Source organism: Misgurnus anguillicaudatus, chromosome 13 (genome assembly GCF_027580225.2).
Source record: "Misgurnus anguillicaudatus chromosome 13, ASM2758022v2, whole genome shotgun sequence".
NCBI lineage: Eukaryota > Metazoa > Chordata > Actinopteri > Cypriniformes > Cobitidae > Misgurnus > Misgurnus anguillicaudatus.
This window is the reverse complement of record NC_073349.2, coordinates 768,424-794,408: the sequence shown is the minus strand read 5'-3', so window position 1 is coordinate 794,408 and position 25,985 is coordinate 768,424. Positions and strand designations below refer to the sequence as shown.

The window sequence follows — 25,985 nt, the reverse complement described above, 5'->3', positions numbered from 1 at the left end:
AAGGATTGAATGTAAAACATTATTATTGAGTCTCTTGGACATAAATGAGGACTAATTATGAGACGTTAGAAGGCATAAAGAGCTGCTTCACCTGTAGCCTGTTAAGTAAATAAATGCTTTGCTTTAAACAAATGCAACTGTTTTTAAATGCTACCCTATGGATTTATTGAATATGATGACTCTGTACCTGTGAATATAGTGAGACGAGAAACATTTTTAAGTAATGCTTAAAAAAATGCTGTCCAAGTGCTGAAACGAAATTCTTTATCTCCTGTTTGTTACAAATAAAGTATTTTTAGAGTACAAACCTTATCTTACATACTTGTAAATAATTTTTTGATGATATTGGATAGGCATACATTTAAGGCAATTACAAGCCTACTTTTTTACTTCCATGACTAAAAGAAAACAATTTTTAAAGGTTTTAATACAAAAAAATAATTTCAATACAAGTGAAAAACAACACAATTATTTAACATTAATCTTAAACTGGGGATCTTCTTCCTCCGCTTAGTTTTTCAGTTTACAAAGTCCGTCATCTAAACAGGGATTAGACATAGCGCCAGCCAGGGGCCATTATAGGGTCAGTGGATATCCGGGGCTTAGCCCAAAGACATCCAAGCATGTGTCAAAAATACACTTTTAATAGCTAATACATGATAAACATTTTCTAAGTGGTATTATTTTTGCCAGATTAACTTTTTAATAGTGCTCATTAAAATAACAATATTCCTAAACTGAGAACACTTTACACTGATATCAAAGAAGTCACCTCAAAATGAAATGTCATCTTCTACTCCACTTCTTGTTAATTTAAACCTGTATGACTTCCGCAGAACACAAATAATATATTTTGAAAAATATTGGTAACCCTTACACTACTCTTCCATGTCTTTGACTAATGTAAGTCAAAGGGGGGGCAACAGTTTTTTTAACATATTGGCTCTTTTTACTCTCCATTTAACTCATTGTTCCTTTTCCTTATCCACAGCTGTTCTCTCTTTAATATACATCTTAATTTTTCTTGTTGGATTTCTTTTTAATTTTATATTTCCCCCCCCCTTTCACACTCATCTCTTAATTCATCCAGGATAAATAAAAATTTCATCCAGGATATGTTCCTGGATCTCAAACTCAAACCCAAGATTGACATCTCGTTGCAGCCCTGCAACGCTATTGTGCTATGTGTGGTGCATATGAGCAATTTAAATCCGATCACGCATTCAGTTTACTCGCCGTCACGAAGAGCGCGCTCATGGTTGCGTACAGTAGCAACGAAAGACGTGCCACCTCTCACGCGCTTTGGAAGGAAAAAAAAAAGGTCTATAACACGTGTTTTTAACCGTTTAAATAATCAAACGAGCAAGTTGACAGTTCTTGACGAGAGATTTACAGTTCGGCTGTACTAGAAAATATTTTAACAGATTAAAATTTGTGACGTGCAATCGGGGCTTTTACAAAATAGGTCCGGGGCTCAAGCCCCGCTAGTTCACCTCTAGCGCCGCCCATGGCGCCAGCGCAACAGGCTTTTAAAGGGGATGAGAGCTGAGACTCTCATTGGTTTATTGCACGTTACGCCCAAAATACTCTCATTACAATAGGACCAACCCTTTTCGACCATGCGCTCGGCGCACAAATCATTTTTCCCGTGGTTAAATTAGCAAAAGTGGATTAGGACACACTCATTTAGACGTCTAAAGCGCACACCGCAACAATGCGCTTAGATCGTTAAAATAGGGCCCATTATGTTAAGACTTTTGTCAGGAAACCACCACATGTTTGCTAGGGTGGTTGCTACAAGTAGGCAGATTCTTACTGGTCCCAGTCAAAAGAGGCTACAGGCCAGGTCTCAATGATGCTATAAGTCTCTAGATATGGCTTAGGCTCCTATTTTAATTTAGGTTATAGGACTTTTTTATGTTTTACCAGGATAAAACGTTTACCAAGCATTATAGCATACAGCACCCCTTTCATCTAAGTCGCATAAGTTAATGTGTTTATTTAAAGTAGCAAACCACTAATAAAACAACCTGAGAGTGTAGCCAATAAATACTTTTGATACTGACAAACTTCCTTACAACAGCCTTCCAGTAGCTGTGTTCAACTCACCAGAAAGCTTGATGCCTTCAGCAAGACCGTACGGCAGGTAGGCAAATATTATCATCATGCCAAACTCTAGTGAGGGAGTCTTCCTCAGGTCAAAGTATTTCAGCGCCTACACACTCTTTCAGGAAACTAAACTCTTAAAAATGTACATATGAATGTATGAAAATAGTGACATATAGTCACTAAATGACTATGCTAAAAATATTACAATGTATATGAATATATAAATAGTGCTATATAAATAAAACAAGGATACAATAGCAGAGATGAGACCAGTCAGTGTGCCCAAAGCGGCTGAGCCAAAGAACATTTTCAGGAAATAGCCGAGGGCCTTCAGGAAGGTCTCCCAGCCAGTTGAGACATCAGAACCAGCAAACCCTTCAGCAGTACTTCAAGAGCAACAACAAACATATATAAACAAGGGTCCACAATCTGCTAGAAACACATGAAACTTTGAAACAGTCTTCCACTGCACGTAAAATCTGCGTTATCTCTTTCATCTTTTAAAATTATACTCAAAACACATCTTTTCTCATTGGCTTTTAATGTTCCTTATTACACGGCTCTCTGGAATGCTTGATTCTGATTGGTCAGTTGAGACATTTGCAGGTTCGTTCTTTTCAAATAATAACCGCTCCAAAGTAATAACGCATAGCCGGACTACTGGCTAAAACAGAAAAAAATGGAGACAGACAAGTATGAAGCAGAGGATCTTAATAAGGTATTACGATCATTTTAAGCATCTGTGCAAAGTTTCGCGGAAAGATAAAAATGTTCATTTAAAACAAATATGGCAATAAAATGTTTCAAATTCATATTCATGTCCAGTTTTTTTTCTTATGTAGCAAGTAGCCGTGTAATAAGCGGGATAATGTAGAGGCAGCCGGTAGTTATTGGGAAATAAGCCCCTTCAGTGTCGGGGCTTATTTCCCAATAACTACCGGCTGCCTCTACATTATCCCTTGCTCGCCGTCTCTAAACTTTTTAATTTTCTTTTTTATATTGTATCTTTTATTGCTCTATTTCTTCTTTTATTTCATTAGCTGTGTTGTACTTCCTTTTTCTACTTTCTTAATTTATTGTACAGCACTTTGGTCCACTCCGGTGGTTTTAAAATGTGCTATATAAATAAAGTTTGAGTGATTGATAATTGATAGTGATTGATAGTAGTGTAAGAGGAATAATTGACTTCGGTCCTTTGAATTATTTGAAAATAACTCATAAATAAATTTTATAGTTTCTAATGCTTGCTTTATTCCGTTTTTAATGGTGGCTTTCAAATTCTTATGGTTTAATAAGAATGACCATTTTAAATGTGAAATTGTTCATTTTTAAATTGATTAATCGTGTCTTCCATATTTGTAGGTTGCTTTGGCTAAAAGAATCTGCTAAATTAATAAATCAACACTGTCATGACCACAACCTTCTTAAAACTGATGACATTAATCCGAGCGCATTCAGGTCCGAGCAAGAGTCCAAGACAGGCGCATTAAGTCCAGGTCCGTGCCAAAAGGAATCCGTGCACGATACAAGTGAAGCCCACAAACCCTCTCATGCAAAGAAAAGCATGCACTGCGCATGTTAATGTGAAACTATGATGATAATAATAAGAATAAAAACAACTATGGCCTACTATTGTCATGAAAGCCCACTATCGATATCAATATGTCTGACATTCATCAATACACAATACTATTGTCTATCGGCACAACCCTAGTGCAGTTTAAAGTGGTTTGTACAGAGATGATTTTTCTAGTCCAGAACCACTTTTCTTCTGTTGAATGGAGGCAGATTGGGCATCAGTGTCAGCACTCAGATCAGTGGAAAAGAGATTTTGTAAAAGATAAATAAATAAAAATTAGCGTTTGCTGATTCAAGAAAACATACTTCGTTAACACAATAGAGACGGCGTCATTTAAGATGCTCTCTCCAAACACCAGCATATTGAGCACAGGATCCACATTTAGGGCATTAAAAATAGCGATAGTGGCAACTGGATCCACGGCTGAGATCAAAGAACCAAATGCAAAACTACAGAGAAAGAACAAAAAGATAAATGCAAGAAATGTACTTTTTTAAAATAAATACATTTACTTTTTGATTATAAGGTATAGAATAATGAATTCTAATGATTTTAGCATAAAACTGCGCAAAAAGCCTTTCTAAATGTACTGCAAGTTTCTCAACGTGGTTAACAAAATACTCAGATGTTGCATAAGGAAACACTAAGAAATTTCTCACCTGTCTGTCATTGTCATCTTGTAAATGACATCAGCCTGTTTAAGAGAGAGAAACAACACAATCATAATTGTGGGTAAATTATAGTCTTAACACATCACTCATTTATGTAGTATCGCCTTAATGATTACAACTGGTAAAAAGCTGAATAGACAGAAAACCTCATCAGCAGAATAATTCATTTCAAAGCTTGTCATTTTATTTGTAAGACAAACATTTAAGATGTTCTTAAGTAAATATTTAAGAATTTCTTAAGAAAAGTTCAAGAAATGCACTTAGGAACTTCTTACTTTGCTAAGTGCACTTCGAGGAAGACCTTAGGGCGCCGTAGTGTGAATATTGGGACAGGGCCTAAGCTTCAAAACCGATATTCACAAACCTATGGGTGACGTCATGGACACTACGTCCATATTTTTTTGCAGTCTATGGATTGAACACGCTTATCGATGTGCATCTTGATCTAATGGGTATGGTTTTCTAACAAAGTTAGGGTCTGGAGCAAAAAAGACAGAAAAGCGCATGCCTGCATGATCATATCACTGTATTATTTACAGCCATGCGAGTAGGGGTGGAACAATACATGTATTCGTTTCGAACCGAATCGGTACGGGGGTCACGGTTTGGTGCATGAATTTAAACGGAGAATACACGGTATGAAAATAAAAAAACTTGCGTGCAAAATAATTAATGTAATGCGGAAGTACTGTTAGATACGCTGGTTCTTTATGGACAGCTAATCTGTTGCCCCGCTTTAGCTCTGAAGCTCTGATTGGCGCCGATGCATCCGAGCTCCGCCTATGTATGCGCTCTATCAGAGCCCGTCTACATTCTGGCACTCTGCATTTTTTTGTCACGTCGACGCTGGTCCAGTCAGTTAGTGAGCAGTGATTGCGAGGATGGCAAGTGGTGTTCCACAAGAGTCTCTTTCCGCCAGCCTCTTTAAGATCGCAAGTTTGGCAAAACTTCAGTTTTCCAGTCAGTTACAATAGTACAGGCGAGAGAGTGGTGGAAAAGACGAGGACTGTGCGTCGGCGTTGTTCAGCAGTTGTTAGGTATGTGAGTGGAAATACATCTAATCAGGGCTCTCAAGTCTCACGCATTCACCTTGACAAACACGCATTTCAGTCAGTTCAAACACCACACTTTGTATTTCTCACGCTGAGAAGTAGGAGATAAATTGTCCTGCTATATACAACAGGCATATGCAGAGCAGTTCTGTCGAGTTCAGCTGCTTTTAGTTTTTTAAGCGTGCTCAACTTTACGCAGCGCCATCAGCGTCAGAGTACCGCGAGAAATCTTGCGGAGGAGGCTGAGTTCAAATCGCTCTCGCGTTACTCTGACGTCATCCACTTGTCGTTTCTTGCAGCGCCTCGTGAAGTCGTACACACCTATTAATTCATCCTACAAGCCTATTTTTTTGTTCTTTAGTACATTGATATAAAATAAAAATGTAATTTTAAAATGTATTTAGGTAACACTTGTAATAATTTGAACCCATATTTGTATGAAAGATGAGTTCAAGATTACTTAAAGTGGTATACATTTTTCAAATACGAGATAGTATGTTAAATGCATTTCAGTTCATATTCATGACATCTCAAAATAACACTGATAAGGACACCTATGTTTTTAAGATTAGCTTAAGTACTAAAAAAATGCCTTCTTCAGTTTTGTTTTGCTTTTCCCTCCATTGTACCGAAAGTGAATCGAACCGTGGCGCCTGAACCGAGGTACGAACCGAACCGGGACTTCTGTGTACCGTTCCACCCCTACATGCGAGCCACAAATAAAGCTTGCGGCTCACTAGCCGCGCAATGAGGAACACTGGTTTAAATGGTAGCTTAATGTTATACTTTGTATACTTTATCATAGACTAGCTGTAGGTTTATAAGTTTTTGTAATTTTTTTTTGATGTTTTATTACATTTTTGTTCCTGAAATCCTCCCTTCTGATGGGATCAGATTAATCCTCCTTTTTGGGATCAAACACATCCCAATCTTGCTAAAATGTTTTGACCAACACAAAAAGTGACAATTGAACCAGTTCAAAACCTAGATTGGATTTTGTGATCCAATCCAAATTCAGAATCCATTTTTTACACGCCCTAGCAACCAAATTTGAGCACCCTAGCAACCGAATAAACAAAGCCTTATATCTCCGCATCAGAACATCGTAGAAACACGGGGATTGGAGCGTAACCCACTTTGAATTTTTTATCTAATCCGAAATCCAAATGGATTACTTTTGAACAACTGACCCCTGAGTGTTAAAAGATTACAAGGCAACCAAGCCTGTATTGTCTTGTTAAGGCAGATAAATCATGTCTGCACATTAAAAGTTTTCATTATGTTATTATATTTTTGTTAATAAACTATAACTTGTCATATCTACAATGTTCTCTCAAATGTTTTTTTGTGAGATTTCATTTTTTTCTTTCATTTTTTTACTTTGTTTTGCTAATGTATCCTTTGCAACACTTATTTTTACATGGGCATGATTGTAATACGGCCTAATGTCCAACACAGGATAAAGAGGATTAAGTAGTAAGTAATGATTGCAATGCAAAGACAGACAAAAGAGAATGTGTGCATGTCTTTCTTAGATACCTGCCCAAGGAAATATATTCCTCCACCCACTATGAAAGCTGAGATCGCGGTTCCAAAGACGGCAAATAAGGTGATTGAGCCAATGTTCTGGAAGAAGTTACCCTTATGTAAAGAAGGTTGTTTTAGGGTGGTTTTAAGACTAACTTTTTTTTTTTTCAATATTAAAATATGTTATTACCTTAACTAAGAATTGTTGATACATCCCTCTATCATCTGCGTGCGTGCACGCAAGCGCCGGAGCGCGCCGCGACGCCCCGACAGCACCCAGCCTAGCCCCATTCATTCAATGGTACCATTTAGAGATAAAGTTAGAAGTGACCAAACACATCAACGTTTTTCCTATTTAAGACGAGCAGCTATACGAGCAAGCTTGGCGGCACAAAACAAAACGCAGCGCTCCTCCAAGCGGATTCAAAAGAGGAACCATACCCCACGGCGCAATAGCACCCTTGGGAGCACCTCGACTCGGCGCAGTAACACCCTCCCTCTCCCATTATGAGAGTGAGAAGGGGAGCGGACTTTTCAGGCGAGTCGAAGTACTCCCAAAAGTGCCACCACGCCACAAAATACAGTTCCTCCCCTAAACCCGCCCAGAAAAGCGCCACGCCTCATCCTGTACCACCAAACTTGCTCGTACAACCACTCGTCCCAAATAGGAAAAACGTTGATGTGTTTGGTCACTTCTAACTTTATCTCTAAATGGTACCATTGAATGAATGGGGCTAAGCTAAATGCTATCAAAGTGTCACAGCGCGCTCCAGCGCTTACGTGAACGCACACAGATGATAGAGGGATGTATCAACAATTCTTAATTAAGGTAATAACATATTTTAATATTGAAAATGAGTAGACTATTCCTTTAAGACATAAGAAATTAAATTCATGATGATTAAATAATTCTAGGCAACCTCAACCCATAATCTTGAGTTTGTAAAATTCCATTTGTAAAAAAGCCTAAAAACTTGCAGAATGATGCACTAATTTTATAACTCTTTATACTCAACAACTAAAAAGAATCATACTTAGTCAGTTTTACCTTATGTAAAGAGTATCCGGATTCAAAAATGATTGGCGGTAGAAGTAGTAGAAAAAACATATTTGGACGAAACATCTCCTCTTCCTATGAAAGAAGGGATGATGATGATGATCCGTTTTAACATGTCAATTACAAACAATGTGTGAACATTTTTGTGAACATTGCATGTGATCACATAGCAAAACTGTTAAACTTCCTAAAATGGAACAGATCTCTTCTAAATAAATGAGAGTCCCACCTACACTTCTTTGCTACCACTTGTATTGAAAAACACAGTATCCAGGGTGCCCCCAAGAGTGATGTGTAAATATCCATTTTAATGGTAACATCAGATATAGAAATACTAGGAATGTGTAAGGTGGTGCCAAACTCTGACAAAAGATTATTTTAGATCCTGGCACCAAATGGCTAAACTCAGAGGGCACTATTTTTCAAAGACACTACATTCTGGTGACAAACTAAAAAGATGTCATCAAGCTCACCCTTACGAAAATTAACCATGGTTTTACACTACAGTTAAACCCAAAAAAACATGCTTGCTGTAGTAAAACCATGGTAACCACAAAACCATGGTTTTGACAACTATGGTTTTAAAAAGTGTAGTGAAGTGTAGTAAAACCATAGTGTTGCTGATAGTACACCAAATACACACACACACAAAAAAACATGATTACTACCTTTATACCACAATAACACGTCTCGGTTACGTATGTAACCACAGTTCCCTGATAGAGGGAACGAGACGTTGCGTCGATGACGACAGTATGGGGTGTGCTCTTGAGAGCCTATCTGGTCTGACTTGTGTGTAAAATGCCAATGAAATTGCAATGAAATTATGTGAATGATATTTGCATACAGTCTCCGCCCGCACTTATGTGTATAAAAGGTGTGTATAAATTCGCTTGTATCTGAGGAGCTCGATGAGGCTCAGCGGAATGAGCAGTGTTATGGCACGGAGGACACAACGTCTCGCTCCCTCCATCAGGGAACCATGGTTAACAGGGACGTTCCCTTTCTGTCGTTTACTTGATGTTATGTCAATGACAACAGTATGGGGTCCCTATGTAAAACGCCACAACTCTGTCTCATGTCTTGACCTCAAAAAGCAATCACAGGCAAGTACAATGTGCCGTACTGTTGCTAAATGACATCAAAACTGTTCAGTAAGGTGCAAGGAGGTCCTCATTCGAGGAGGAGAAACAGACGACTCACTAGTAACACCAGCGGGGCATTTTAAAGCAGATAGCATTGACTTAGCCGCAGGGTACTGAGGTAAACTGAGAATGTGCCAAAAATAAACTCATAGAAAAAAAGGGGCACTACAAAGACCATACCTCACCCAGTGGGGGAGCCCGTATGGAATAGACCATGGTCTCACCTATTGGGAAGAATAACATGTCAAAAAATGTGTCAAGAACTCACAAAGTGGAGGAGACACTAGAGCGTGTATACCGCTGGGGAACACTATCCATGTGAGATAGTGGAGACAAATGACTAGATATGAATCTCAGTACTGGCATAATTCAGAGAATACTGAACAGATAAAGACCGCTTAGTCTATATTGGAAAAGCCAATGATGGAAAAGGTACCAACCCATTCAAAAGAAGGGTAAGTTGGTATAGGACCCTACTTACCTAAGAAGGGGAGAGGGTGCTATGCAAACGAGACGCCTAGTAAGGCGGCGGGCTAGTTGTTACCCTGGAGGACCCGAGCTGACACTGGTACTCATCGACACAACGTCGAGTGAACGACAGAAAGGAAACCATGGTTAATTTTCTTAAGGCCATATCTACCTCAAAGACATTCACCCTTTGTTAAAACACAGAGGATCTAATGAAATTTACATCTACCCCAAAGACACCTGTGCGGAGACAGAAGAATCACACACTACCTTTCCCCTCTCCTCATTCTCTCAGACCAAACTGTATATGGAATGCTACATTCTACATGCACAAAATATCTGATACTTGTCTTGTTTGGTATCATATGCAGGGGTGCACATAACTTTTTTGGCCTGGTTCTCAAAGGAGCACCTGGAGATGTTGGTCTGTAGTTTTCAGGTACAGTACAGAAACTAAATAAAGTAATCAGATAATACTGCATAGTCTTTACTGTGTAAACTGGATTAATCCTTATAAAAGCTACAAATGTTATTTAGTCAAGACAAGGAAATTATGATTTTCTTTGCCTGTTGTTTGATTAACATTAAAAACAGCATCAGGTTTATACCATAGATTGTAAAAAAAAGATGGATGACGTGACGTCGCCTCCCACCATTGTAATGAATTGAAGCCAAAAATGTCCGACCACGGTCGCCACCATGTTACGTAAAAACGTCAGTTTGGAGCCAAGGCATGCGCAGAAGGAAGGCGGAGCCACGGTATCAAACTTCCGTCTAAACGCTCGCGCGACCAATTCAACCACGTCATTCATAACGACACGCCCCATTTCTATAGCATCAAATTACTAGCTAAAATGAAACTTACCACAATAATGAACACTTGAACATATATCAGCATGATAACAACTACCTGAAAGGACCAAAACCATCTTTTGGAAACTTTTATTGGAAGTGTAAATAATTTTTTTATTAGAGCAGAGTCCCATTCGTTTGAATGGAGAGGGCGGGGTTATGACTTGTACTGCAGCCAGCCACCAGGGGGCGATCAAAGAGCCAGAGGCTTCACTTTTCAAGGCTTATGAGGCACACCCGGTTTATACAAAAAAATTGGTGTATGTCACTTTAAATGCATTGATCTAATATAGACAGTTTCCGCAGTAACAACATAAACAAGCGGCTGTCGCAGTCCGCACGTAATTCCGGTAAACTCCGCTAATAATAAATAACAACAAAGTACTTTAAACGTAGTTTATTTATATAACAAGCAAAAAACAACACATAGATTACCTAGGAAACCAAAAAATTTGTTATTTTCGACGAGGCATTTGTTCAAGAGATCAGTTTAGCAACTAGTCAGACCATTAAAAAACGAAACCGGAAGTAAAGTTCGGATCCAAACGTGTATCATGTGCGTCCGATGAAACCGTCTATACAGTACACGCATTTTATTTCTCAACTGATTATATTTATTTAATATTTAAATTGGCCAATCGGGCCAGTAACTGTTGCATCTAACAACACATTAATTTTAATACGTTTGTAATAATTATCTTACCAATTATGCACTACATAAAAATTCCAGCAGCGTTGGTACGCAAAAGCGCCTTTATTATTTTTTTTATATTTTTTATTTTAACCGCGCATGCGCACCAGTTATGTGCACCCCTGATCATATGAAATGTTTCAATGCAAGTGGTACAATGGGTTTATCAATATGACAACAGAATTTAATGTTAAAGTGTAACAATAAAATAAGGAAACCTCACCCAAAGTTTGGGAGACTAAGAGTATGGTAAAGGTGCTGAAACAGGTGTTTATTTGTAAACAACTAGAAATTTTCTGTATTAATTTGTAATAATTTTTTGTAATCAAATCTCACGTCCGGCAGGTTGCGACTGTGGTGCCATTGGGCAAGGCACCTTAACCCCAATTGCTACCCGGGCGCTTTAGGAATAGCTGCCCACTGTTTCAAGTGTGTGTGTGTTCACTATTCTCTGGGATGGGTTGAATGCAGACACACACATCACACTTAATTTCTTGCCCCAACTGATACCTGGTCCCACCTCTCTCAAATTGATGTCTGGAGCCCTACATAAAACCTAAATGGCTAAAGCTCTAAAAACCACATATATCTATCATACACTTATCTTATCTATTACTCCATTGGGTTAATACTGCTTTATGAAGCAAAACATTTGATTTGTGTAAGAAATAATATTTATGTTAAACATTATTTATATGATAATGTAAGTTGTTGATACACTAAAGAGCCATGTTTACGGTAAAAGAATCATACCTTCCAACTGGCTAATTGCTGAGACTCAATGATCTTGATAAATGCCCCCATCAAAATACCTGAAAAAAAGTTACCATCAAACTTATCATCTTAATATTATTTTATTGAGATGCAGAAATCTTGGTGAAGCTTATCTGAATATGCACATTCTATTTTGGTCAGTTCGTTCTGTCATGAAATACGAGGCAGAACCCAGATGCAGACTTGAGTGAACACAAACAGGTCTTTATATTTAAACAATAAACAGTCCAGAAAGATGTTTTTGACCATGATAAATAAATTCCTAAAGCTGTATTTTTTCTTATAACACGTTGTGTTTCTTGTTTCATGTGTTACAGTACTGATCAATCTACAAGTTATTTCATGCTCTAACACATCCTAAAGTTTGCCTTCTCAGAGTTTTTCAAAATAAAGGTAAATCATGTTTAAATGTCAGGAGTTCCGCTGCTAATACTGTTGCATTATGTTGAAAATTATAATTATTATAATTTGATTTAATTAATTTTCATATAGTGTTTGAACTGGTGAAATTATTTTTATCCTCAACAGTTTACGGGTGTTTTCACAGTGGCATTGTTTAGGTCGGCACAAAAGAGCTTTCGAGTACAGTTCGTTTGGGTCATTGTGAACACAACAGCCGCACTCTGGTGCACACTAAACGTCCGCTCCGAGACCAAACTCGGGTGCGGGCCATCTGTTGTGTGAAAGCTGCTCAACCATGCGCAAAATCAATTACAGGAAGCTTTCCACATGTTTGAGCCATTAGGCTTCCGTCGTGAGCCTGGTGTTATATTGTGGGCAACAAACATGGCAGAGAGTAGCAGTCGTGGGCAATCTTGGTTCATTGCAGAGATTCATTGTCTCCTGGAGGTTTGGGCTAATGATAAATGCACAGGGAGGAACCACATAAAAATAGTGACATTCACAGGATTTTCAGCAAATGGCTGTGTGAGAAGAGCTTTAATAGAACTGTTGGTCATAGTAAAAAGGTCATAGTAATGTATTTTTGCTAAAAACAAGTGTAAAACAAAAATCTATCTTGTTCTGTTGTGTTAATTTCAACTCACACTTGTGAGTTATTGGTACAACAAACCGACACAGGACAGCAAACACAAGGGCATAAAATAAGGGAGAAAAATCTAAATTTGGTTCCACTCGTGGTGTTGAAAGTGCTCTAAATAAAGTTGAGAGATCTATTCAGTTATTGCTATAAAGTATGTATTGATGATTGTATTTAAACTGTATAAAGTATTTACACATGATTTAAATCGCTGGGTTGCTTACCTGTTCAAATTTTAATGGATAAAGATCACACATCTTATAATTTGCAAGTGCAAAAAACACCTTAGCGTGAGCTTGAGGTTTAAACTTTGCAGATCCTTTAAATTTAGCATATTAGGTAGCCTGACGTTGTCATACTCAATTCTAGTCAGAATTTGAGTCTGATACCGCTCCATTGAGCTATAATTATGAGGCGTGTCTCAACCGAAAAATGCCTCTGCACTCAATTGGATAGACCTACGACCAATCAGAGCAACGGAGTGTATGTTGAAATTACGTTTTTGCAGCCTGACCGAACTGCTAGTTATTTCGCTACAATGATACTAACATTGTGATTATACTAAGTCTGAGTTAGCGAATGTACATCAACACCTACTATGTTTACAACATTTCGTTTATATCACAACATGAAGTATTTACTAAGTCATAGAGTATGACTATCTCTTACCATTTGTACGTTAGGTGAACTTCATCCACGACGATACCCTACGTTGGCTTGAAAATATTGGAGCCTAGCATGTCCCTCCACTTATTCAGCAACCACGACTCCGGGCTTCCGAAAAGAAGCTGGCAACGACCGCTAATTATATCCATCTCGTCGTGCACGCAGAGTTGCATCGCCATGATAAGGTTGCCCATTTCAGTTGCGACCAACCTTTGCCGAATCCCATAGGAAGGACGGCAAAATAATCAACAAATGCCCTGCTCGCGTTTCTCGGTTCCTCTTTTAAAATCAATGCTCTGTCGATATCTTTTAGAACAGACTCAATGTCAGAATCCACACATCTGAACTCTACAGCGGCAGCCATTCAACACACGCGCTCTTTGGTGACGTGGTTCATTACGTTACTGTCGTTTATCTGTCAATCATCGTATAAAGCCCGCCCTCACAATTTGATTCGTCGGCCTGTTTTGGTATTCTCATAGTAGCTCCTCAACGGTGAATCCCCAGACCGATCTTCCCCGTATTTCAAATCGTGGTGGGCGGGGCTAAGATCGGCTGGCACCCAGGCTACATATTAGGTGCTCTTTAAGACTGAATCACTTGTTCTAGCCAGCACCAAATGGAAAAAAGTTTTTAAAAGAAAATAGTCACTTACCCAGAGAAACCACAGCTACACTCTCAGGCAAAAAGTGCAGCTTAAATTTGATCAGCAGGTGAACCAAAATAATACATATACCTGAAAAAGAAAAACATTATAATAAAATTGATATCAATAAAACAACCCTTAACAGCTTGTTTGCTTAAAACAAGGCTAACTGTAATAATATAGCACCTACTGCTTTTTTGGGATTTGTTGACTGAGTGTTAAACTACACTAACCTAAACTAAACATAAAAAATGTAAAAACTATACTAATAAAATGAAGTTTTATACAGTGATTACTGGCCAAAGCATAAAGATGCCAGTGCCACATGTGGGTTTGGAAAACAATGCCCACTGGACACATACTGCTTTCTTTATTATGGTCCAATTACAATCTTAACAATTTCACTACTTTGTTTTAGTATTATTTATTACATTATTCTATAAAAAATAATACCTCCTTGTACTCCATTTTAAACTATATTCAAAAATTGCCATGCTTGTTTCTTGATTTTCTACATTTTCTTTGTTTCTATTCCATGTGAAGCTGCTTTGTAACAATAAACCAATTGTCCCCACAAAGATAGGAATACCAGTATTTTTGTGACCTTGTGGGGACATTTTGATGTCCCCATGAGGAAACAAGCTTATAAATCAAACAAAATGATGTTTCTTGAAAATGTGAACTAGTAGAAGGGTTTCGGTGATGGTTGGGGTTAGGGAATGGGGTAGGTAAGGGGAATAGAATATACAGTTTGTACAGTATAAAATGCATTACGTCTATGGAATGTCCCCATAAAACATGTAAACAAGAATGTGTGTGTTTGTGTGTGTGTGTGTGTGTGTGTGTGTGTGTGTGTGTGTGTGTGTGTGTGTGTGTGTGTGTGTGTGTGTGTGTGTGGTCTTAGGCCACTGTGTGCCACTATTAGCGTTGTTGTTTTTGCAATGGTATAGTGATCAAATATAACTATTTCTCAGTATCTTTATTATAATACAACCAAAAAATACAGGAATTTGTATGTAGTATTAAAAACAGTATAAAATTATAAGATGAAGTGTCAAGTATATAGAGTAAAAAACTCCCTTCCAATAGCAGGCAACTGCAGGATCTCAAACTTAAATTAAATCCTAATTTCTAATCCTAATCAAATGACTTCGGGACTTTAGTCACCTTATAAAAGCTCAAGATGTGTTTAATGCTAAGAGAGGTCAAGCTAAAGGGTTTGTGTACATATCTCCAGTATTTTGAGCATCGTGCATCAGAGCTCCGTCGAGTTCATCATTCAAATCCTATTTTCTGACTACCTTGTTCCTATTTATATAATATAACATATTAGTTTATCTCAAGAATACTTTACCGTGACGACTATTGAGCAGTACTACCACATGAAACGATTTATCACTAATAAACACCCAGTGTTAGCATATAGCCCGCTAGCATCAACAAACGGTGCCGGATTTAGTTACCATTTGCCGATCTAATGGCAGACTCATCCAATGTATGCTTTTCAGACCTGTTCTCACCTGAGCGGGAAGCTGTGGAGCAGTTGATACCCGGTTATCGCAGATCCTACGCGACTTACAGCGCCCAGTTCACCCAGGCTCCAGACGTCCACAAGCGACCGAGGCGTGCAAAAAGCGAACACCCTACGCGGTGCAGCTTCACGGACCACGCTTGAGGAAACGGAGACACCATCACCCAGAATGAAAGTGATCGGGAAGCCGTGGAGGAGCTGCTGCCCGGCCTTCGCAGATTCAGCATGCCTCACATCACCCTGGCTACAGACGTCCGCAGGCGATCTGCGAGCGAGCTTCCCTCGCGATGTAGCTTCACGGACCGCGTCCAGGTGACCGAAGACGCCATCACCCAACATGAAAGCGGTAAGACTCCGCTTGTTATTGTAACCTGCATTACTTGCCACATGTACAGTTTAGCTTCTTCCATCAGCATCGAGGGGTTTACTTGTGCTAAGTGTATTGAAGTAGTAAGGCTGACGGAGAAGATTGCAGAACTAGAAACGCTCATCCGAACGCTAGTTGATGACAGTAATACCGCTAATGCTACAAACGCTAATACCGCTAATGCTACAAATGCTAATACCGCTAATGCTACAAACACTGTTTCGGGTGCGCCTAGTGTTAAACGTAATACACATAGCTCGGTTCCGGCATCTGAGTCAAGGCGGCCGACTAACTGGGTGACTGTCAGGCGGCACAGTCGTATCCGGTGCCCGCCCAAGACCCCCCTGGTCATTTCTAACAGGTTCGATATTCTAAGCAATACACCGACTGAGACGTCTGTTAAAAGTGCCTTGGTTATTGGAGATTCTATACTTAGGAACGCAAACATTGAGGCACCAGCCACCATAGTCGATTGTATACCGGGAGCCAGGTCTTTCAGACATTAGATCAAAACTTAAAGTGCTGGCTAATGCTAAGCGTAAGTTTTCTAAAATTGTTATTCACGCCGGCACGAATGACACCAGACTCCGCCACTCGGAGATCACCAAAGATAATATTAAAGAGATATGTGAAATTGCTAAAACAATGTCAGACAATGTAATATGCTCTGGTCCCCTCCCCGCCTACCGGGGGGATGAAACTTACAGTAGATTATTGTCTCTTCACGACTGGATGTCAAAATGGTGCCCTCAGCATAACGTAGGGTTTATAGACAATTGGAAGCATTTCCGGGGGAGACCTGACCTGCTAAAGAGAGATGGCCTCCATCCGTCTCAGGATAAATCTGACCAATAGTTTTACTTCTAATACAGTCTGACTATCCAGGGTACAGGTCAGGAAACAGACTGATCGGCTTAACCGTCCGTCTGTTAGCTGCCGTGATATGTCAAGATCACTTATATCCCAGCACTTCGAGTCAATCTTACCAGAATATCAACACATTTCAACTGTATCTGTTCCCTGAACAAATAAATACAGAGCACCGCTTGCCACATCTGGTACAAATCTGATTAATATAAAATTAGAAAACAATACATTAACAGATGAACCTCGAATGTTAAAATTCGGCCTTCTTAACATTAGATCGCTTACCAATAAAGAACCTATTGTCAATGAAATAATTACAGACCAAAACTTAGATGCACTCTGTTTAACAGAAACCTGGCTTAAAGCAGACAATTACATTAGTTTAAACGAATCCACCCCACAAGACTATTATTATAAACACGAACCTCGATTAAAGGGGAGAGGGGGTGGTGTAGCTACAATATACAACAAAATATTTAAAGTAAACCAAAAATCTGAACTAAAATTTAAATCATTTGAACTAATGTTGTTAAATATGGAAATAACTGATCGTAACCACAAACAGCTCTCTTTTGCCTTAGCTACAATCTATAGACCTCCGGGCCACCATTTAGATTTCCTTAAAGAAATAGCAGATTTCTTGTCTGAGCTTGTAGTCACTGTAGATAAAGCTCTTATCGTTGGTGATTTTAATTTTCACGTGGATAACCCAAAAGATGCATTAGGACGTGCGTTTATGAATGTTCTAAATTCTCTCAATATTAGACAAAACGTGACAGGGCCCACGCATACTCGTAATCACACACTAGACGTAATTCTGTCACTCGGACTCAATATTAATGACATCAAAATATCACCTCAGAGCAGGGGTCTTCAACTACTCTTCTTCGGGGGCCAGGTTTTAAAATTGTAAATATGACGAGGGCCAGCCAAACTTTTACCCATATTTTTTTTATTTTGACCATATATATATGTGTGTTGTTGTTGTTGTTTTTTTACTTTTGTTATAGTATATAAAAAAACATAATAAATAGCATGCATTTTCAAAACAAATGCACACTTCTTGTATCCAGTGTGTTGCCTTTTAATTACTGAAAACTTATATTTTCTTTATTAATATTTAGAAACAATTGCAACATGTAAGAGTCAAATGTTAATAGTAAAAGTGTAAAAGATCAACTCTCTTAAACATATTTTGTTTAAAACTGTTTAACTTTCATTAATTGTTACATGTCAAGTATTCACAACATATAGCCACTCCTAATGACTAAAATTGCACTACATGTTTTCTTTTTTTAATATATTTTATAGATATATAGGCTAAACAGCCTTTCCGTTGGACATTACAGATATAACTGTCGGGAGTTCGACCCCTAGTGGCAGTAGTAATGAAATAGTAGTTTAATCGTAATTCTGTCATGTGAGAGAACCTTTAATCTACAAATATATTTATACTTAATAATTTACTTACCAGTAATCAATCGTTTTTAAAGTATTCAAGTGTTACTGATAAAGTTAAACAAAAAATGATTAATACTTTTCACCTTGCACACACTGTTTTGACACTGAAATACATCACTTCCGGTCGCCGCGTCACATGCGGTGAAGCCGCAAAAGTTTATTTTCTTTAACGCATCCAAAGCGCGAATTGGATCAAATAATAAAGCACCCACAGATGCTTGGCAGCCCCTTTCTGACTCACTTTCCGTGGTTTCGGCTGTCATTTATCATGTACAGTGGAAAGGTAAAAGTAACCACGCTGAATTTAAATCAGACTATAATAGTCGTTTCTCAATCCGAAGGCTGCAGCCTCCGGAGGTCGCATTTCCAGGCTGCATACGTCATTAAGTCTTATTTCAGAATTTTAACAATTATAAAGTTGACTATTATTCTTAGTTAATCGTAAATTGTTGTAATATGCTTATGATTTGTGAATGTAATGCTCAGTTAACTTAAACTTGATGACATAGGCAGTTTGCATATGCGAGCTCGGGAGGCTGCATGCAGCCTTCCGATTGAGAAGCGCCAAAGGTGACCGCCGGGCCGGATAAAGATGATTGGCGGGCCGCAGTTTGCCCGCGGGCCGCCAGTTGACTAGCCCTGCCTCAGAGTGATGCAGTTTCTGACCATTACCTTGTGTCATACACTGTACTTCTAGATAGGATCACTCAATCCACAACATGCTACAGATTAGCCAGAACAATAATTTCCACCACTAAAGATAGCTTTATTAGCACTCTTCCAGACCTGTCCCAAATTAAACATGTAGCAGATAACTGTGACGATCTAGATATTGTAATAGAAAATCTAAACAATGTCTGTTCTAACACATTGGATGCCGTTGCTCCCATTCGAAAAAAGAGAATCAAAGAAAAAACGCCAGCTCCATGTTATGACCATCACACCGCAGCCCTCAAAAAGGCAACTAGGAAAATGGAAAGAAATTATAGAAGCATTAAGTTAGAGGTATGGCGTGCAGCATGGAAAGAGAGTGTTAAACACTACAGACAGGCTATTAAAACCGCCAGATCTACCTATCTTAGCAAGCTTATAAACGAGAATCATAATAACCCTCGTTTCCTCTTTAGCACAGTTGCAAAACTGACTAGAAACAAAGAACAAACAGAAACCAATAGTAAACTTCAACACAATAGTAATGACTTCATGAACTTCTTTTCTAACAAAATTACAGCTATTAGGGAAAACATCGTAGCTACCCAGGCAGCCACCACTCTACCAAATAGTTCACTTAACACTAGACTACCATACGAACATCTTGATTCATTTAATCCTACTACAATAGATGAGCTCTCTAGACTAGTTACATCATCCATATCATCGTCCTGTATATTAGACCCCGTTCCCACAAAACTACTTAAAGAGGTATTCCCTGTAGTGTCAACCCCGGTTCTAAATATCTTTAACTCATCGCTAGAAATAGGATACGTTCCAACAGCTTTCAAACTAGCAGTTATTAAACCGCTGATTAAAAAACCACAGCTTGATCAGGGAGAGCTTAATAACTTTAGACCAATCTCAAATCTCCCATTTCTTTCGAAAATATTAGAAACGGTAGTGGCACGCCAGTTACGCACATTCTTGACAAATAATGGTACATATGAAAAGATAGATCACACAATCTTACTCAATAGACTAGAAAACTATGTTGGTATCAGTGGTCAGGCGCTGGCCTGGTTTAGGTCGTATCTAACCAATCGCTATCACTTTATGTAATTGAGGAAGAGTCATATCACTCCCTGGTTAAATACGGTGTACCGCAGGGATCGGTTTTAGGTCCTATCCTGTTCTCGTTATATACGTTACCCCTAGGAGACATTATCAGGAAACATAACATAAGTTTTCAGTGCTATGCGGATGATACCCAGCTTTACATCTCCTCACATCCCAGTGAAACACACACGTTTTCTAAGCTAACAGACTGCATTAGCGATGTTAGTGGCTGGATGGCACATAACTTTCTTAAGCTCAACTCCAATAAGACAGAGATACTTATTATTGAACCGAATCGCTACAAACATAATATGTCAGATTACAAGTTGCACATAGATGGCTGCACTGTGGTGCCATCTTCCATGTTTAGGAACTTAGGTGTGATGTTCGACAGCAACTTATCCTTCGATAGTCATATCGCCAACGTCTGCCGCACAGCATTCTTCCATCTTAGAAATATCTCGAAAATACGCCATATACTGTCTACATCTGACGCAGAGAAGCTTATCCATGCTTTTATGACCTCTAGAATAGACTATCGTAACTCGCTACTCGGGGAATGCCATGCAAATCAAGTAAACAAGCTTCAGCTAGTTCAAAACGCTTCTGCAAGGGTACTTACTCGATCTAAAAAGCAGGGTCCGAAATTAACACCCGCCAAGCGCCAAATGCGGGTAGATTTTCCGTTTGGCGACTAAATTCAAAAGGCTACCCGCCACACTGGCGGGTGATTTTCATACCAAAATATTAATGCAATATAATGTGTTTGCCAGTAACTAATCTAGGAACGAGGTGAGCTAGCCACAGAACGTCTCTACGCTCCAAGTCTCGCACTAGAGACGGTCTGTTGCTAGCTAGTACTGTAGGTAACTTGCGGTCTGCAGCTATCTGCTGCATATTAGCTATCAAAATGCATCCCTGCCCTGTCCGTCGGGCTATCTTGACTTATAGGGAGGAAAAAATATATTTAAATGCTTATGCATTCTTTTACAGATTTGGATGGGTAATAATGGCGTATAAAATTCAGGCAAATTTGGGTATTTAAATTACGTTTGAGCGCGCGCTCGAGTTTTACTTTCACTTTCGCGATCGCGCGAAAAGACGCAGTACAGGAAGCAATCCGTGATGATTTCTCATGGATTTGTTGAGCAAATCCTCCAACTTCGTCCTGTCAGTCATTACTATCCTCACGTAAGAAAATTAAATCTCTCGCAGCAAGCTTTAAAGTATAGATTGTACGGGCAGTAAAGAGAGTGACTCTGTGCAGAATCTCTCTTAAAGCAACAGTAGCCCCGGTTTTTCTGATCGAAAAAATTATCTGTAAATGGATGATTCAAACTGTGAGTTTTGTGACCCACTAAACCACTTTTAAATGGTGAGTATATCTGGTGTGGGGATGAGCAGGAATAGTTGGTTTATATGGAAATCCAGACAACAGCATCAAAACAACAATAAGAATAGCAGATTAAACATTGTGGTTAGAGGCCCTATTGGCTTTGTATTGGCAAAATTTGGCCTGTGGTAAAACTAATTGAATAAGCCTGTGCTATGCCCACAAAGTCAAGTGGTATTTTCTTATCTGTGACTTCAGTTAATATTTCAGATTCAGAATCTGAAGTTTATAGATATTTCACTTCGGTTAGAAGAAAAGTTTGTACTGATGATTGATATGTACTGAAAATTGATGTGTGTTATTTGTGTTTTGATAGATGTTTTGTCTTAATATTCTACATTAAAAGTAATGTATTTTTTATTCGAGCTACTTGCATTCATTTCGGGCTTCCAAAAACTGAAGAGTGCCTGCCCGAAGGGCTACCAGGGCTGCCATGAATACAGCAAATGAAATGAATGTACATATGACAAAAAAAGGCTGTTTATTATTCTGGCCGGTAAAAAAAATATGCTTGGCTGGTGGATTTTTTCATCTACCAGTCCCCGTGGCGGGTGAGCCAAAAAGTTAATTTCGGACCCTGCTAAAAAGTATGACCACATAAGCCCAATTCTGGCATCTTTACACTGGCTACCAGTTAAATATCGCATACAATTTAAAATATCATTAATCACCTGCAAAGCTTTAAATGGCCTAGCACCCTCATATCTTAGAGAATTACTATCAGAATACAATCCATCACGCACACTACGGTCGCAAAATTCTGGTCTCTTGATTATCCCTAGACTATCAAAAGTGTCTAAAAGTGGAAGATCCTTTTCCTACTTAGCCCCTAAGCTCTAGAATGATTTACCAACCGATGTCCGAGAATCAGACACAGTCGATAATTTTAAATCTAGACTTAAAACTTTTCTCTTCAACAAAGCATTCGCATAATTTGTCTAGTAAAGGTACTTAACTCGAAATAGTTACTTGTACGGAACAAAGCACTCACGGTCATAACACAGACCAACCAAATAAATAAATAAAAACCTTATCTTATCGTATGGTCGGGTTGCGATTTTGGAACTTTCGTGTGTCTTGTGAATAGGATGCCATACAGACCCGTTTGCCACTGAACCTGCATTAACGACGACAGTGGGGCTCCCGGCCTTAGTCAAACGGGTTGGCACATATGGTCGGGTGGGGATTTTGGCGTTTCGTGTGCCTTGTGAATAGTATGCCATACAAACCCATTTGCCACTGAACCTGCATTAATGACGACAGTGGGGCCTCCAGCCTTAGTCAAACGGGTTGGCACGTATGGTCAGGTCGATGTTGGCGTTTTCTCGTGTCTTGTAAATAGTATGCAATATAGACCCGTTTGCCACTGAACCTGCATTAACGACGACAGTGGGGTTACAGGCCTTAGTCAAACGGGTTGACAGGTTTCATTTTCTCTTCAAGACCGGAAGGTGACCCTTAGTTACCATATATACCGTCGCAGTGGGCCCCCAATTTGCAAAATCCTCAACTGTGGATAATATAATTATGCCGCAATAGTTGGTCTGTCTGAAACTAAGCTGATTAAACCACATCACTGTGTGACACTTGCATTGAATGTGAATGGCCCCTACGCTAATATGATTTGTTTTTCTCTCCCTGTCTCGTCCTCGACCCCGAGGACAATGGGACAAACAGACCCAGTTCCGGTAGATGTGAAAGTCGGCACACCTCTGATCTACTGGTCGTCCTTCAACGTGATGCCCAGCTGATGCCTGACCAACGATCACCGACAGAACCCGCTTAATCTCCGCTTAATCTCCTTATTTGTTTATATGTGTGTATATACATATATATCTCCCAAGGGTTTTTTCCGTCCTAGGACTTTTTTTATTTCCTCGGCTAAACAGCCCGGGGTTTTTTTCTCCTAGGGGGTTTTTTACCCCGGGGAGGCAGCCTTCTTGGGCTTAACTTAGCTTCCTCTTCTAGACGTTACATTAGTAATACGCTCGCTTATAATTTCAAGTCATAGCCGCAGCAAATTTGACTGCTTATGCTATCGTGTATTATGTTGTGCTATCTATCGTTTTTCTGTGCTTTTACTGCTTCTATTAATGTAAAGCTGCTTTGAAACAATTAAGTATTGTGAAAAGCACTATATAAATAAAATTGAATTGAATTGAATATTTTATTTTTGTATCTTAATAAAAAGAGTGAAAAATATATATGGATGGACATTAAAACTGCGCTAAAACAACAAAGCTGGTTGTGGTGCCATAAGACTTTTGCACAGTAATGTTCTATTCCTGTTTCATAATATATATAAAATGTTATTTGTATTTTAATTTTAATCTTTTTATTAACACTTACAGTGGCAGGTATGTAAACCCCTATGAATAAACTCGTTTTCTACAGTGATTTGCCATAAAATGTGATCTGATCCTCATCTAGGTCACAACAATAGACAAACACAATGTGCATAAGCTGACAATACACAAATAAATCTAGTTTCTTGTGTCTTTTTTGAAAACACCTATTAAACATTCACAGTGCTGGAGAAAATGTAAGTGAAAACATAATTACTTTAATGAAAGCTCTGTCAGATGCTGGCAAATTGGAGCCCAATTGATAAAATTAGTTTAAAGGTGTGGTTTAGTGCTACTTTGACTTGTCCCTAAGCAAACGGTAAAGCTGTGTGTAAAAAAGGGAATCAACGACAGAAAATTTGACTGTTAAAAAAACTGTTTATTTTGTTTTATCGTGCTTACATTGAATCAGTACTGTCATTTACTTTGGTGTACTGGTATGGTAATGTATCTATAAAGAACTGGAACTCTATTAACCAAATCGTGAAATGGGCTAGTACTGTATACCAGGCAGGTACAGCGAATGGGTGTTTCAATTTCAGGAGACAGGCATCACCCATTGTATTACAGTTTTGTTTGAACATAGTGGCTATTCACCAACAATCCAGAATGACATTCATCTCTACTATTCAGTGTATTATGGCATGTCAATGAATAGAACAGTTTGAAATTAGTCTTCTTGTATTCTGAGCTCACAGAAAATGTTTCATTTTTGCAAGTTTTGGTTTGGGGGAGGGGTAAAAATACAGCTTTATGCACTAAAGGATCCTGTATTAAAGGGGTTCATGGGATTCCAGAGACACCAGCAGGTTTAAATACATGTTTGCAGTCATGCGTTTTGTTAGTTTTGTAACTGTGACTTTAGCATCTCACACAGGGAAAGGAATAGGATGATGACGTTAGACAACAGGAGCCGGTTGCACCAACAGGGCTTACGCCTAGGTCTTAACTCCGCATTCTAAGTCCGACATAAAAGCGAGAAGAAGACTTAAGCCTGGACGGTGCAACTGTCGTAACTAAGACCAGGCGTAAATCTTACGCCTAGTCAATAGTCAGGCGTAAATTCAAAATCTAGGCATATAATATCGCTCGAGTAGGAGTGTGATATAGCTCTATATCATCACGGCTGTGATTAGGCCAGAGGCACGAGGCCGTAGGCCGAGTGCCGGAGGCAATCACAGCCATGATGATATAGAGCTATATCACACGACTCCGAGAGCGATATTGCTTTTATACAACAGTTCGACGGCACACGTTTGAAAAACGAAAACTAGAAAACAACAACGGAGTAATTTTAAAAGCCTCTTTGTTTGAGAACAACTTCTTCCGCCACGGATTTGAGGGCGGCCAGAATGACAGGTAACACTTTCGGCTGCTTTGAATCTCATATTAACTCAATGGACGGATTCGCCGTTTTTAAATATTACAATTTCTTGGTCACAAAGAGTAGTTTTAAGATTAGTTCAGTCGAGAATATATATGTATTAAATTTAAATCTACAGTCAATTAGTAAAGATAGCGCATGTTTGAACGTTTGCTTAGTGAGATTCGGTACGTATGAGAACCAAAGCATGAGCGGACGTCAGTGTTCACTCGCCCCGCTGACCACCGCCCTCTCTGGGCTACATCTCTGACAGGGATTCCCTTGCTCTCATGTTGGCATGATGGTCAAAAATTAGATCAAATCACCAGTATTTGGTGTCATGATGAAACTATTACTTGTTTTCTTATTCATATTTAGTGTCTTTTGTGTTGTTATTGTTTTGGCGCGAGGTAAAAGTTAATAAAACTATACTTCTATAATGTTACTATTGGTTTACCATTTCATCTTAACGCCATACGAAAACTGTTTTTTATAAGTGTCAGAGAGATGTTTTTGCATGCAGCTTATAAATATACCAGTGGCGATATCTTCATAACATGTTTTAATAGTCACGTCACGATTAAATAAATGATCAATGTCCACATTTAAAAG

General features: G+C 38.8%; 1 protein-coding gene and 1 long non-coding RNA gene across 2 annotated transcripts in view; both read right to left on the bottom strand.

Annotated features, from left to right (window-relative positions):
- Positions 1-25,985, bottom strand: part of slc9a8 (solute carrier family 9 member 8) — a 63,997-nt gene that overhangs the window by 17,026 nt on the left and 20,986 nt on the right. Inside the window, exons 3-10 of the mRNA XM_055187348.2 lie at positions 14,286-14,366; positions 11,905-11,963; positions 7,987-8,070; positions 6,951-7,052; positions 4,348-4,382; positions 3,994-4,137; positions 2,363-2,495; positions 2,110-2,215 (exon numbers count right to left, since the gene is read on the bottom strand). Coding sequence (XP_055043323.1) covers positions 2,110-2,215; positions 2,363-2,495; positions 3,994-4,137; positions 4,348-4,382; positions 6,951-7,052; positions 7,987-8,070; positions 11,905-11,963; positions 14,286-14,366 — 744 coding nt within the window. The remainder of the gene's footprint in view (positions 1-2,109; positions 2,216-2,362; positions 2,496-3,993; positions 4,138-4,347; positions 4,383-6,950; positions 7,053-7,986; positions 8,071-11,904; positions 11,964-14,285; positions 14,367-25,985) is intronic.
- Positions 9,184-11,894, bottom strand: LOC129430257 (uncharacterized). Its single transcript, XR_008639476.2, has 2 exons — positions 9,622-11,894; positions 9,184-9,364 (listed from the first exon to the last, which is right to left on the bottom strand). It is a non-coding gene; the product is annotated as an uncharacterized lncRNA (long non-coding RNA).